Source organism: Musa acuminata, chromosome BXJ1-9 (assembly GCF_036884655.1).
Source record: "Musa acuminata AAA Group cultivar baxijiao chromosome BXJ1-9, Cavendish_Baxijiao_AAA, whole genome shotgun sequence".
Classification (NCBI taxonomy): Eukaryota; Viridiplantae; Streptophyta; class Magnoliopsida; order Zingiberales; family Musaceae; genus Musa; species Musa acuminata.
Window position 1 is genome coordinate 49,055,354 of NC_088335.1, and position 16,259 is coordinate 49,071,612.

A 16,259-nucleotide genomic window follows, 5' to 3' on the forward strand; every position below is an offset into this window, starting at 1 on the left:
TTTAACATCACTAATCAGAATGTCATACATATCTGATTTGATTACCTATGACATTAATTTCTTTGCATACAAATGCTACTTTTACTGCTTATACTTTTCCTACTACAAATACTTGTCAGAATGCCATACATTTGACGTAAGTTTCTTTGCTTACAAATGCTACTTTTACTACTACAAGTACTTGTCAGAATGCCATACATTTCTGATTACCTATGACATAAATTTCTTTGATTACTAATGCTACATTTACTGCTTAAACCTCTACTACTACAAATACTTCAGAATGCCAGATCTGAGATATAAAAGTTGATGTATTCCTTAGAGTTGAATTAGGAACTGATCATGATCATTGCCTACAGTGAGCAGACATTATCATTCGTAGTTCTCTGCAATGATGAACTCGTTCCTACCATCTTCTCAATAAAAGGCAAAGTGAAATCATCAAAACCTTTCTTTTTCCTTTTCTGAGAAGAAGCAAACGAGAACTTTGTGACACATGATTGGCGACACAGGGAACTTTTGCCGCGAAGGATCTGGAAGCTAATAGACGTGCATGGAGTCTCTTCTTGGGAGAGAGCTTCCGACGCTCGTTTAAGCTCTGCGCCTCCGGTAGTCCTCCACCGGCGTGGCTTGCGTATTAGAAACCGAAGTCGAAACCGGTGATCAGAAGCATCTGCTTTGAGAGTCGCGAAACTTTCGAATCTGAGGGCTCCAGGTTCTAACGAAAGAAACACGTTGGACCGCCAGATTCCAACCGCCTTAAGATTCGCGAAGCATTTGAATCCAAAGGCTCAACCCTATCGGAGGCCAAAGACATATGCCTTAAGATTCGCACAGCCATCGAATCCGAGGGCTGAGGCTCGAAGGAAGAAACTGAATCCTGACCCAGCCGAAACAGGTATCCAACGCGGTCGTGTGTGGAACCTCCACTGGCAGCTGCCCTCAATATTCGCGATTGGATCCAAGAGCTTAACCCTGTCCGAGCCGAAACAGGGGACCTCTTGGTGCCTCCATATATTCCGTGGAACAGCAGACACCTTTAAATTTACGGTTCTTATTTCCTCGACTCTCCCCTCGTCTGTAATCTCTCCTCTATTTGCTCGATCTCTATCAGAAAACAACCATGGTGTGCGACAAGTGTACTGACCCTCTCTCGAAACCCTAAAATTTCCTTTCCTTTATCTTGTATGATTAACGATCTCTCTTTCTCTGTTTTCGTTTGCAGGCGAGAAGAAGCTGGCGAAGGTAATCGTGCCGGACAAGTGGAAGGAGGGCGCCAGCAACACCACCGAGAGCGGCGGCCGAAAGATCAATGAGAACAAACTCCTCTCCAAGAAGAACAGGTCTATTCTTGATTCTTCTCGCATCGGTACCAGAGAAACGCCCTCTCCTTTTGATGCAAGGGTTTGATATGCTTTTAGATTATTGCCTTCGAACTAAACTATAAATTAGGGCAATTTATCAGCTCATAGTTTTCGATCTATTATGTTATAGAAGAGGTTCTGAAACCGTAATTTGACATGTCGACAGTTATGCTAAATTGCTGGTTCCATCTATTGGATCCAAGAGTGGTCCGAGTCTTCCGGAAACAGATGAATCAGATCGGACGAAACATTTGCTTTCAGATTTTCCTAGCAATCGTTACTTTCTTTGCTCTTTCTTGTTCAGGAACGATCACAATCTCATCGTAATTTCTGGATGCTTTTGATATCCTCCATTCTGATTTTTTTTTTTTGGGGGGGGGGGGATTGGACCAAGTTTTTTGGAAATAATGAGTCAGAGAACATAAAACATTTTCTTGTAGATTGCATTCTTTCCTTTTTCTTCTTTGTAAAATATCATAACGTGTTTTGATTTTGCAAGGATTTTGCATTATGTTTTCTGTTTTCCTTGCCTCATGAATTCCTAGTACTATCACATTATGGAAAACTATATTACATCAACAAAGTTTGCTGTACATCCAGTGTCTTCAGACCCAATAGAGCGTCAACTAGCTAGAAGCATTACTTGTAATCTTTTCATTCTTGTAAAAGCAATCATTCTTATCATGTTAAATGGGCCCGAAAATCTGTGCAAGATGTAAACCTTAGTTACGCTTGCAATGGCATGAGGATATCAACTAACGGTTGTTACATAAGAAGGAAGATTCAAGAGAAATGGAGGGGGAAGATGAACTACTTTGTAGCTTTAGTGATCTTTGGTGCTAGTAGAGTACACAACTTTAATCATTCAAATGAGAAGTGATCTGTGAAGCATACATGTTTGATGGAGCATAGAAGTGAATATACAAAGATATTAGAACTGTGCATATGGTGCAGGTGTCTGATCTAAAACTTCTGGAGATTGCAATGCATGTTTCATACCGTAAATAGAATACTTCAAGTGTTTATGTTCAAATGGGTTCTTTTATAAGTTTCTAAGCATTGGAAGCAACTTGTGGCATCCAATATTTTCAAGCATTACTATGGGAACCTGTGAGTTCTGCTTTTGAAGGAAAAGGATGACTTATTGACGGTTTTTGGTGAGTTGTTCGGTCCATGACCTAACTATAACATGAAGGTGACACCTTTTTTTTTTTTTTTTTTCCAGTGGCACACTGTTAATGCAACACTGGGAGTTATGTACCTTTGATATAATGCAACATGCAGAAATTATTGTCATTATCTCCTCCTTTTGAGTCTTCCTTAAATGGTTGTTCCTCGGTGTTTGAGGTAGACCTTTACTGTTACTACCATCTGACTAGTCTTCTAGTTTTGCAGCAAACCATCATGTTGCCTCAATTGAGCATCATCTTGTAAATGCTTTATGTTCAGCTCCATACTAATGCGAGAAGATTTAGTAGACGACATTGACAACAGTGATGAGCAAGTTTAGGAAACTTCTAGGTCTGCATATTTGTTTAGGAAAAGTTGGAAATGTTATATTGGGTGTTGGATTTAAGTCACATCAGCAATGTCATTCCAAACACATGTTTTGGAAGTTGTGTTATTTATTCTTGTGAAAATATTTAAAGATTATTAAAAAACTTGTGTGGAGCAAGCCTAATCACGTGATCTAGAATCTGTAAACCTGAAGTTATACTAATAGGCATTAAGTCCTTATTGCAGAAGTTCATCCTTAAATTAGTTCCATATGTGGCTCTATATTAATTATTTTCATGGGTCATATCATTGTTTTGTCTCTTCCCAAATCAAACACTTGGATGGATGTCCATATCAGATTTTGGTATCCATGTCCATGCAACATGGATAGTGACTGCTAACACGATGGCAAATCAAACTTAACTGTTACCAATATGGCATATGAACTTTTGTGTTTTATTATTCTTCAGTCCCGGGAAGCTGCTTTCTTATGCTATAGAGTAGATGTTTATCATATTCCTTTTACACAAGTAGGAACATTTATGCTGTAGGGTTAGTTTTTTTCCTAAGATTTGACCTATCTTGTTTTACCAACAACCAGTTAACTTATTTCATTTAGTCATTGTTATCTGTTCTAAATTCTATTGCTGTTAGCCATACCACTTTATACATGTCATTGCTATGAACTGATATTTGGTGTTTACAATCTTGCAGATGGACACCTTATGGAAATACCAAGTGCATGATTTGCAAACAACAAGTACACCAAGATGCAAAATATTGTCATACTTGTGCATACTCTAAAGGCAAGAATTCTGATGCTATTAATTCATTTGCTAACCATCTTGGTGATCTTTATTATAGGTCCTCATGACGATTCTTCTGTCGTGTAGTTTTGTAGCCATGAGTTTAATGTGCACCAGAATTTTCAATTTCTGTCACTAAGTTGATCTCTGTGTAGAACCTGATAATGAATTTAAGTTACTTCTGAATGCAGGTTAGATTAGATTTTAATTTATCTCATTATCTGACAAAAGCTTTCCTTAGTTGATCTTCACTCAATGGCTATTTTGTTTTAGTTTAGCAAGTTTATCTGTAACTTGTGACTTTCGTCAGCAGAACTTAAGCCACCTTGCCATTTGGATAATGCTAACAAACAGCTAAATCTTTAGAAATTGCATATGGGAATTAATCATTTGTTGGTTCTTGTTCAAAATGAATCTTGGAAGGTGTTCTTAACACTTGCATCCATTTTCTGCTTCAGGGGTGTGTGCCATGTGCGGGAAGCAAGTGCTGGATACAAAGTTATACAAGCAAAGTAACGTATGATGACTTTCTTGGATCACAATGTTTATAATTTCTTAGCTTGCTTGGTTTGCAGCGTGCTATAGTTAAAATTGCTTCAGACAAAGGCCACATGGAACCGGTGAATGGATGTTGATCTGTACCTCTTATCAATCTACAAATGATTGGACCCGTTGTTTGTGAGATGATTAGCATATAATCATAATCCTAGTGGAATCAGTAGTATTTAGACCTATCTCTTTTTTCCAATAGAGTCTTCATCGGGTGAGTCTTTAAAATGTCCTTTTATATTTTATTTGTAGAAAAACTTTAGTTCTAGTCATATTTTTGGGGTCAGCTCCGACCTTGGGCAAGATAACTCGAGTCTTTCATTTATGTTTCGTCATGGTGACCTCAAGGTCGGGGGTGGATTATGGTCGGTCCTACTCAAGCTCTTGTATGACTTCTCATTCTTATCCAAGAATATTGTCTTTGTGGTAATATATTGATTGACCCTCTGAAATTTCTCTAGTATTGTCACCGATGGTTTTTCCATCAATTACCAAAAGGTGTGAGAGAGCATGAGCCTCATTATGAAGGCCTATTTTATGAATGATAGATGGGCATCTACTATGTCTCAGATTTCATTGGTCAATCGAGTGATGAAGTATGTAAGCATTTTCTCCTCCCCTTGCCTAAGTTAGAGAAGCGTTACCATTGACAACCTCGGGTGCACGTTCCTGAGGAAGTAAAGTTCAAACTCTCTCGTGAACCGACCAAAATAATTGATGGAAAGTGGCTTCAAGTGAGTGTATCATTTTCGTGCTGAGCCTCTTAATGTGGTCGGGAATATGTGTTCCATTAGGTTATCATTGCCATCAAATGCCTCTAATAACGATAGGTGAAAGTTTGTTAGAATCAATTTTTCCTAGATTTTCTAGGTGATTGGCAATTGATCCAAGATGGGGTTGATCAGTGCTTCCTCTTTATATTATTGGAACACTCGTTGTATCTTCTCCAAATGTCAATCCATATATCGTAATTGGATCTGCATGGAATCCTTTGTCGAATCTGTCAAATGAGTCTTGGGTTCAAGAAGGGTAGAGTGATGGTATGATCCATTGAATTCCATGATTGGGAATCAAAGTGCCCCCTCGGCCAATGATTCGATGGGTCTTGGGCGCTCTTGGAATGTTGGCACCATGTCAAGTGGAGGAACCTCGATGGGTGCCAATGACAATGGCAGTTGAGCTCGTGATCATGACTGAGCTGGTGGCATCTATTATTGGGCTAACTAAGGCAAAAGTGAAGTGATGACTTATATCATGCTTGTTAGCATCTACACTTGCTGGGTGAGATTCAAGAACGCCTTGATCAATCCTTAAGTTAAAAACAACAAACTCAATAGGAAAGAAAGAAATCATTTCACTAACAAAAGATATAAGTGTGGAACATCATTGCTCGTTTGCTTTTTTATTCCCTTGCTTAATTGAGCGAGTGGCATTGGTAAGTTTTGAGTACTCCATTGCTTAATGAAAAGATGGGTTGATCGGGTGCTTGTTCTGTTGAAAAGATGGATTAGTTGTTTGTGCCTTGAAAAGACACAGGTTGGTTGGGTGTTTATTCTCTTGGTGAGCATCTTGAAGCTTAGCGACCCAACTCGCATTATGATTAGGCTCAAACTAGAAGTTGGATGAGCAGGTGGCTCGAGGTCGCTAGGGTGAGATATCCTAATCGTTGAATAAATGTTAGTATCATATCGATATTTGCGCTAAGATGGATAAATCCATATGTAAAAATGGTTGTTGTCCCCCCCTTTGGGTGAAATTATTGTAGGTTGGGGACAAAGCCTCTTTGCTCGAGCATTCATCGAGAAGGTCGATGGACAAACGTTCCTCCAACATTCAGCCCTTCTTCTAAGGCCAAAAATATTGAGAAAAGAAGTCATTGACGTCCTGGTCAACCCGACATAATTTAAACGTGTATGTGTATGGTTGTTCGAGGTGCTTTCGAGGTAAAAAAACATTGAGCTCCCGAGGTGTCACCTGCACGAAGATCGAGGTTGAAAGAGGTTTTCCGACCTAATTTCTCGACGCCCAAGTTAGTACCTTAAGGTATAAAGTGTGGACGCAAGTGATAAAAAAAAAGGTGATCCCTATTTTTTTTCATTATGTTGAAGATGAGCTTTTATACAATGATCATAAACGAATAAAATATTCTATGAAATATTCTTTGAGGAGACAACTCATAATACTCTATGCAACAACCTCCCCTTGGTCTGTTATGTACATGGGCGACAAAAGAAGGGACAACTCATAATCGTTTGTCTTTGATCTTTATCCAAGTGAGTTGCCAAGCGAAGAGTGATCTCCATCTTCTTCTTTTATCTTGAAAATCACATGATGATTATATATTGAATGACGCTTGACCGATGATGTATACCTTTTCATGTGAAATAAAGTGATCTTATCGTATACCTATTCATATAAACATTCCATAACAGACAACAATTATTATCTCTCTTGAACCCCTTGCATTGCATATGAAGCAGTGCATATATACGCAGAGCAGTGGGTGAAAGATGGATGCTTCCAAGCAAGGTGTTAAGATGACCAATTATTTCAGACAAGCAATACACAAAAACCTTGAATGGCCCACATTTTTGGAAGAGTAGCAACATGCTTTTCTAAGTCAGGCAGCTCATAAGATAAAAGGCATTTGCTAGATAGGTGAATGAAGATGTGTACCACATCGTCACCGTGGCAGATTAGTCGCTTTGAAACTTCCACATATCCGTGTGGTATAATGTCTCATTTGGAAAGAGTCACAACATGCTTTTTCTACTTTGAAACTTCCACATATCCGATCCTAAATAATTAGGACTTCAAAGATTTTATTATTGCAACAGTAGTAGCAGGCAACATGTTTTTCTAAGTCAAGCAGCTCATAAGATAAAAGGGAATTGCTAGAGAGGTGAATGAAGCTGTGTACCACATTATCTTAGTTGCCTTGAGACCAACACAACCAGTAGAACCGCCTGATATAAGGTTTGCTTCTGTATAGAGTTTTTCACAATACATCAATCACATAATATCCAAAAATAAAACAGTAACTATTGTGTATGGTTAATGAAACCTACTCTAGATTTCTAGTCTACAAACAAAAATACTTGGAATTCACTCAGGGAGATTGGTTTTAACATTACTATTACAAGTTGGTAAGATTCTAAAAAAAAACTTGGTCAACCTCCTGAAACTTAATTCCACAAGCAAGCTTTGGGATGTTCTTGCAAGAAAGTGATTAGATGCATTGACCATTATTAGTCGACAAAAGAACTGGCTTGATGTAGTGATTCAAGAATATGATTGGGAGGAAGGGAAAGGAACTGGAGTCATGCACACCAAGATCCTACTTCCAAACCGCAAATATGATGAGACATTTGGGATCGATATCCAATATAGGAAAAAGAGAGGGTTGCAGCATATGTGCTCATGACTGAACAGCCAACCTCTGAAGATGCTCACAGAAAACTTGAAGGCTGACATCATCCGTCAAGATGACATCACTGCCAGGAACTACCTCATGAGAGGCGGAGTTATATGTGGCTGATGGGTTCAACTTCGCCAACAAAAATCTTGCCTGTGGAAGAAATATGCACAAGTTAGTCATCAGGGCTTCCAACTAGTAGTTTATGTTCCAATAATGTTCCATTTTGTAAAATGCTTCCAACTAATTTCAAGTAATCCAAGTTTCGCATGCAGCAGACATCATGCAGCAGTTCCTACAACTAACATAAAGGAAATTATGGTCTTGTGATGTCAAGCGAAAAATCACTCAACAAATACAGACCTGCGAGCCATGCTGATCACAAATCACTAATCTGGGAACAGGGAACCGGTCTGTGATGATCAATTGAGCATCATCGTGAGGTGCTTGTAATAGCTGAGCAAAAGCCTGCAAATGGCAAAAAAGAGAAAAAATCATCAATATACTTTCTTTGTGAAAATTTTAATTTGCAGAATAATAAACCAAGACACTCTGAGAAAGGGCCCAAACTGAGAGTTCATCCCTATATTGCCCTTTTGGATGGAAGGATTTAAATGATATAGAAAGTGCATAACGTTGGACCAGTATGATCCTGGTACATCGGATGGTGAGTAACTCATGCCATCCAGTATTATTGAATAAAATAATAAAAAATAAAAGTACATTATTATGTTAGTCTCAAGCTATATATTTCAATACTGATACTTGATGGGACTGATAAACATTGGTCCCTACCAACAGGTACAGTCGAGATTTGGAACACCATAGCGGTCAGACTAGCTCCTTGTATACAAGAACCTGACTCTACATTATCATTTCTCGTATGTAGGAAAATTTTGAACACTTGTAAATCAACACAGTTGTCTTAGATAAAGGGAAGTAATGTACCAGATTATGTAAACAAGGTGAGAATGATGGTACATTAAATGCAAGAGGCTCACAACAAATATACCTATTACCGAGTTCAAAAGTGAAAAGGACCACAAATAATGCAAGAGGATCACAAGAGGACCACAAATAGTTCAAAAGTGAAAAGGACCACAACTAATTTAACTACTTATGTAATCCAAGTTTTTACAGGCAGAATAGAGTCCTTGGTTAAACAGCATCCACAGGATTGAATAGGACTATGAAGATGATTGCAGTAAATTTCAGTTATACCTAAAACAGTTTCAAATGATTTAATTTCAGTTGTATTGGAGGTTGATCATAAAAACATGGGGACTAAAGAGAAATGGGCAACTGGACTCTCAAAATTTGCTGCAAACAAATTTAAACATAGATATAGTTTAATATGAACAAGGGTTTTACTCCAAGCTGTGGACTAAAACAATCCAGAGATGGGTGATCAAGTGCTAATATCATCATTTATCCAATGACTCCATGTCAGCTTCAGATGGAAGCAGAACTAACATTGACTAGATGAATTTAAATAAAATAAATGAACCATATAAGCGGAGATGTACTAGAGGAAGTTGATTTTTTTGCTGGGAAAAAGCAGGTTACGGACATTTCTCTGGAAAGTAGCAGGTTATGCACTATTCATATCATTTAACTATCTTTCTTTCTTAGCTGCAGTATGAGGCCAAAACAGTTCCACAATATTTCTTCTATTGTTCTTTTTTGGTTTCAACTACTACTATAAACACAATTTTCACCATCTGTCAGAAAGTTCACTTTAGTTATTAATTCACAAGGACCTGAGAACCCAGAGTTCCAGAGTAACAGACAAATCAGGATTTTAAAGAAAGTTGAAAATTAGATAAAATCGGTGACATGGAAGTAAAGTTGACTAACTAAATCACATAGAGCAACACTTAAAACACTAATTTTCTAGAAATTCATACATGAGAAAAAACAACATGATAATGCCATAGAGTTACCTGATGCTCTGGTTGATTATGGTAGCCCATATTGCGCCATTGAGCAATGGTCATACCATGAAAAATAACAACACTGAAATAAGCATCAAGCAAAAGTATCCTATCTGCGGATATAGATGTCACATCCAACAATGCAGGTGCAGGAGGTGAATTAAATGAATAAGAAAGCAGTGAAGGCTGGATCATAACAACAGAATTGGTGATACTCTCCCGATTTAACAACATTCGGAAGTAAGCAGTCTCATCAGGACTATTGTTAGAAACCTGTAGTAAGAAAGCATAAAATAGCTTTAAAAGAACTCATAATACATTTGAATTAATAAAACCTAAGATGACTATGAATGATAGTACCTGAACGAATTGCGAGCGCCGTAAGTTAAACATAAACTGTGGTAATATTGAAAAATTTGGATGCAGCGTAAATGAAGCAGGGTCATCTTTTCGGTAATTACCAAACTGTGAGCAAAGACGGATGAGAGATCTGTCCAACCATCGTGATGCATCAAATGCTTCCTGAAAAAATGAAAGCTTACTGTACAAAACAATCAAAACCGCTTAACCTAATCATAAAGGTTTTCCAAGAATTTTAAATTTTTTTATTGTATTATATACAGATTTATGCTAAATTTGTTATTCAACTTGAACAGCATAATCCAATTTGGACTAAAGTAGAGAAATCAGAAACATACGCGACAAATTAACATTAGATTAATAAAAAAATATAATAACATTTATTAATGCACTCTGAATATTACCAAAAAAGAGCTAGAGTATGAACTTCACCAGCTACTGAGTATAGATTAGGGATTTTGGCAAGTGATCATGGAGTAAAAACATCCATCCAGGTATGTAAAACTTTCCTTACCTCCATCTCCATTTTCAAAGAGATATATCTTGCTAATACAACAGCTGTAGTTTCCTGGTCAAATCCTCCAACTAATTCCTGCACAAGCAGTAAACATTCCAGATAAGCAATCAAGTGTAATCATACTCTTCAGTCATAATAGAGCACAAAACTTGAAAGAAATGTTTAAGCGAGTTACATAAGAACCTGAAAAAAATCAAGCCAAGAGCAAAAATAAGTAACTAACATTAACATATAAATGTCTATATTGGGAACTCATTCATATCTAACATACATGTTTCACAGAGCAAGGGAGAAAATAGGAAACAAAATTTGCAAGACAGGAAAGTGAAAAAAATCCAACAAAAATTCATAGAAATGACTAAAAATAAATAGACGAAAGAAATGTGAGAAGTGATGATCCTAGCCCTAGGAAAATATTAGATCAGTCAACTTAGAGAAATAAATCAAATACCATATGAAGCTATAATTAAGAAACCGTAACAGCCCAGACAGGCTTAAGATTCATTAAATTGAATTGCATTCTTAGCTAGAAAAAATTGTAATTCAGACGGCAAGGCTAACACATATGAAGTCCCAAAAATGACTTGAATGGAAAGTCAGACCAAATTTCCAAGGCAGTTTAATTCCAACCATGACCTCAAACGCAATGTACAACATGAAATCAAACACCACATTATGCGACAAACTCCTTGTCTGCGATAAATTATGTTGCTCACTCTGATTTCATTTTACATGGAAGAGAAATTCAACAGAAAAGAACAAATTAGTACCTTATTTGATCTAATACACTCAGATTCTAACCAAAACTTATATCCATCCCATGACAAACATTTTATCAAAGAACAAAATGCAAAGGAATTTACTTGGAACATAATCCTGAAGAGATGATAAGCATACCAAGTGGGCAGAGATAAAGAAGAATCAAAATTTGCTTGTAGGAAGTGCATCAAACCTGCCCCAAAGACCTATATTACTTCAGTTAATTTTCTAAAACATTGGCTACAGACCAAAAATTTAATATTTAATGCTTCCTAGACACAAAATGTAACCCATCCAAGTTGTGAAGTTAGATATCATAACTATCCCAAGCCCAAGTGAACTTGATTGTATGTAATGACAACAATAAAACAACCATGTCTCATTTGTTTCTAGCATATCTGTCCAGATTCTGCAACGCTCTCGAAATTTATATGCACAATAATCCACTTTATACACCAAGGAATAATGCACATTGCAAACATAATACCTCTTTCATAATATTGGTAGCACTTGAAAGTACATTTCTCCATTTTGTCAATCATATTTCTCAATTCTGACAAAAGGAAGACCTGATTCATGTTTCTCCCTATTACTTATCTAGCATCTGTAATCCAGGTCATATGCGAAGCATGCATTAAATACATCAGTCTTGCTCCTAGCATTAAGATTTTTCTATTTCTCCATCTCTTGACACAAGTATCTCATATCCAGGTTCCACAATCAGAAAATGCAGGAAAAAAGTTACATCAGTGCCTGAAAAGCACTTGTACCATAGTCTAGCATCAGTTGCTAGGTGTCATATTGTTACAAAATCTTGCCCATCATGATCAATTGATGTAAACTATATATATATATATATATATATATATATATATATATATATATATATATATATATATTCCATAACTAACCTCTGTGTTAGAACCATCCACCCATGCCCTAGTAATTGTTGTAACCCGTAGCCTCATCTGACCTTCAGGATTTTGATAACTGCAAGTAACCATCACATTGGTACTTAGTAAGATCTGCATTTCAACAATGAAAAAAATATTGAAGAAGATAACACCATACTTTGTTAAGAATTGTATATACAGCTGTGGATTTGGTATTCCAGGTTGGCTTGACCGTTCACTAGGTGAAATATCAAAGAACACAGTCAAACAAGTACTTCTATCAAGACCACACATCTTCCATGAAGTTGTATTTCCTTCTCCTACAATGGTGTCAGCACAAAGAGCCCCCTTCTGCAAGTATCCAATAAGTCAGCACTGCATTTATTAGAACAGAAGAAAAATTAAAATATGCATCTCGTGTCAGAATAACTCGACAAAATTTTAGTCTCTAAACAGGTCAACCTTCTCCATAGATGTACATGGTCCAATAATTCCCTGAATTTTGATGTCCTTTGAGCAATTAATCTCAAGAGTGCCACTGGGATGAAAAATAAAGATCACAAATTTAGTACAAAACTGTATTTGTTAAATATATTTAAGTGTATAGGAGTATAACAGAATTAGTAAAATATTCTACCAAATGTAGCAAAATAACAAATTCTCCTTCGTCTCAACTCAAAGAATTTGGTCTATTTATAATGATATTACCTTGATTTATAAAAAGGTAAAAGGAAATGATACATGGCAATGAGAAGTGTGTTAGGAACAAGGTGGTTAATGGAACGGATGCCCCATAGATCAGATCAAGTATATATGGTTAACTAGCTTTTCCTAAGGAAAAGCATAAGAGAAATAAGAATGAATGACTTCTCACAATCTGATTAAAACAAAAGGAACAACACTCAGGCTCAAAAATAGAAGAACCTTCCAAGGATGAAACCAAACTAAACGATGCATATATGATGGAGCTTTATGAGTAATATAGAAGAAGGGAGTTATGGAGTTCACACTAAGTTCATAAAGAAAGGTTCCCAAGGTGAGTTTCCTCTAACTTCCAGCAGGTCTATCAACAATACATAATGGAAGTAGAAATAAATGAATCAAATATATCATGTCTTCACCATATTCTGAGGAGTGTCACCTCTTTTTGGATTATAAGGTACTTTTTAGCAGTTTCTTTAAAAATAATTTCTAACTTTTCAGTATCTACAGGCTATTAGGTCCATCACAGCTTCCCCATCAATGGTACAGTCACATGAATCAAATTTCTGTACTAACAAATAAGTGAAGAATGATAATGTGATGTATAATGCAAGGGAAGGATGCAACCAACTTACTTAAAAGAAAGGCCTAGAGACTGCTCTCCATCCTCAAAAATTCGCTTAAAAGAATCTTTGAAAACCGGATGTCCAAAACTTTCAGCGAGCACAACTAGTCCACCAGTTCTTTCAACTGCTACTTTCATCTCCGCAACCCCAACCTGAACATATTCAGAAAGGGTTAGAAAATATATTAAGCACTTCAACATCCATAGAACTTCCCTCCTCGGGAGTACAGCCACTAACACGAGACTTGAACATGATGACATGAAAATTTTCACAAGAGTAGGACACGTCAAAGTACTGACATGGCCATTATTTCATGTGAATCTCATATATTATTATATTATTTTTTACTTGGTACAATTAGAATCTATGATTATCATAAAAAATATATAAAAATCTAGCAACCATTTATAGTAGCAAAATTCATATATATACTTCAAACACATACATAAAAGCATTCGATTATGTCATCAGTTAAACCTAAATCAAAATTTGACCTGCCTTGAAAACTAATATAGATGGATAAATTTCTTACATATTTTGCACGACATTAATAGAAAATTTTGTCAATGGTACTACAAGGTCCTAATAAGTACTGAAGTATCCAACTTCCAACAAGGACACACACAACACACAACAAACAAACCTGAAACGTTCACACAACAGAGTCACTGGAACTGTCCTAGTGTAATGTTCACAGCATGCTAAAATGACACATCTCATTATTACACAAATAGACTGACTACTTGTAACTTGATTTTGAAAACAAAAAATGACTTATTGGGTATAAAAAGTTAAAAACAATGAAGACAACAAACAAATCAAACCTGATCAAGTGCTGAAGCAAAAAGGTCCAAAACATGGCCCTGGCTAACCAGCTGCTTGGCAAGATTATCATAAAATTTAACAGCTTTGTGGAAATATGGAGCAGCATCTTTATCAAGATCTTTATGTGAACGAACTGGCTCTGATTGATCGTTTGACACAATCTGCAAATCATATCTACTGTAAGCCACAATGCTTGAAAATAAGATGAATAAGAGAGCTAGGTATTAAATTAAAATGGAAAATAAGTTCTGTTGGCCCTAACATAGCATGCCCAACCATTTACTTAAAAGTCACACCAGGGACATTCTTACAGCATATGAGACTATGAGTTATGTCAATCATAGTTCACTGAATAAAGCAATGAATTACCATGTACATGTGAGACCCGGATAAACAAATTGAAAATATCATAATTGAGAACTCACCTTAAAGAGCTACCACCATGGACCCTAGGAACTAGATTCGCTAGTTGATAAATCAGATATCAAAAAGCACATGGACCTAACAGCACTGACTAATTGAAAGCCATTAAGATAGAAGTCAGAACCAATTGCAGAAGTAGCAATTGTTTTCCAGACAAATGTAAGATGCATTGCTGCTCAACAAGGAGGTCAAACCCAACTATTTCTATCAGACCTACAAACCCCAAAGACTCCAGTTGTTATCCAATTTAAAAATGAGAAATTCTTGAATCCAGCATCAAGGAAACAAGAGGGGGAAGAAGAATATTTTACCAGTCCAGGGCCAACGGTACATGGTCCACCAACCAAAGCTATGATTCGGGCTCCGGTACCACCAGTACATGCTCCTAGTAAGCCAGCTGCGACACTGAGGGCAACCCCCGTGCACCGCAAATCACGATTCCCCGGTTCCACTGGCCACTGATTCCTCTGCAACTCATCTAGCAACTGGGATGAAACAAAATCAAAAGAAACCACATATAAATTATTAGTAGCAATTAAATTATTGTGGTCACAGAGATGAAAGAACTCACAGAATTGAGGGTATATTCACAGTCGGACGCGGGAAGTAGGAATCTATTGACGGACGTCGAAGGATGCAACCCATTTCCCTGGGGTCCCTTGAGATACCCTGGCGCTCCAGCAACGGCACCATGGCGAACACCAGCTACCGAAAGTCCCAACTGTTCCAAGATCTGCTCTCTTGAGATCTCCTTGGTTCCCCTAAACACGTAGATCTTCGACATATCCGCGAAGCCCAGCTCGTGGAGGTGGACCTGGGTGCCGAAAGTAATAAGCCCAACGAGGGCATGGTCCGGTAGGAGATCGATGGCACGGCGCATGGCGGACTGGACGTAGCCGAGCTCCTCCTCGATGAGGCAGGTATCAAGGACGAAGAGGAAGACGGGAGGCGGCGGAGGCGCGGCGGCATCGAGAGGCGGGGGCGCGTACTCCACGGTGGTGCACTCGGGGTACAGCTCGCCGGGGACGTTGGTCTCGCTGATGCCAGCGTAGTGAGGGGGGAAGTGGTTGCGGGAGAAGCAGAGAGGGCAGATCCAGATCTTGGCAGCAAAGTCGACGCGGGCGAAGGGGTTTAGCACGGCGGCGCAGGGCGGCTTGCAGCGAAGCGGGGCGTAGGGGAGAACGACGAGGGAAGGAGAGGCGCGGATCGGAGTCACTGAGGCGGCGACGGGAACGACGCACTTGCTCGCCTCCACCTTGGATCGAGGCCACGAATTCCAAGTCATCCGGACGCCGTCGGGTCCATCGGGGTCGGTGGAGGAGGCGCCGCCGCCGCTGAAGGCGAGGTCGACCGCCATGGACGCGGGGGAGATGGGAAGCGATCGATCGCCGGCGGAAGTTACGTACTGGAGAGGGGAGGGGACGGGCGATCAGAGGAAATTTGCCATCTAGAGGAGAAGAATATGACTTGCGGGGGAATGGCGGTGGTGACGCGGCAATTGGGTTCAGACAAACCACAGTAGCGGAGATTGACTTGGGCTGGGCCGTATAAAATCACAGCGCAATATATATCAATTTTGGGCTGAGCCG

The 16,259-nt window shown here is 38.3% G+C and overlaps 2 protein-coding genes across 2 annotated transcripts; one reads left to right on the forward strand and one right to left on the reverse strand.

Moving 5' to 3' along the window:
• Positions 1–994: 994 nt before the first annotated feature.
• On the forward strand, positions 995–4,401 carry LOC103999532 (uncharacterized). The gene is made up of 4 exons (XM_009421309.3): positions 995–1,139; positions 1,226–1,343; positions 3,576–3,667; positions 4,126–4,401. The coding sequence occupies exons 1-4, from the start codon at positions 1,124–1,126 to the stop codon at positions 4,188–4,190; spliced, it is 291 nt and encodes a 96-aa protein (XP_009419584.1). The 5' UTR covers positions 995–1,123; the 3' UTR covers positions 4,191–4,401.
• A 2,782-nt stretch (positions 4,402–7,183) lies between these two features.
• On the reverse strand, positions 7,184–16,157 carry LOC135594026 (protein transport protein SEC23 E-like). Its single transcript, XM_065084435.1, has 12 exons — positions 15,242–16,157; positions 14,982–15,155; positions 14,247–14,408; positions 13,432–13,574; positions 12,557–12,632; positions 12,273–12,445; positions 12,113–12,191; positions 10,440–10,517; positions 9,926–10,087; positions 9,575–9,838; positions 7,995–8,099; positions 7,184–7,784 (listed from the first exon to the last, which is right to left on the reverse strand). The coding sequence occupies exons 1-12, from the start codon at positions 16,025–16,027 to the stop codon at positions 7,635–7,637; spliced, it is 2,352 nt and encodes a 783-aa protein (XP_064940507.1). The 5' UTR covers positions 16,028–16,157; the 3' UTR covers positions 7,184–7,634.
• Positions 16,158–16,259: the final 102 nt, after the last annotated feature.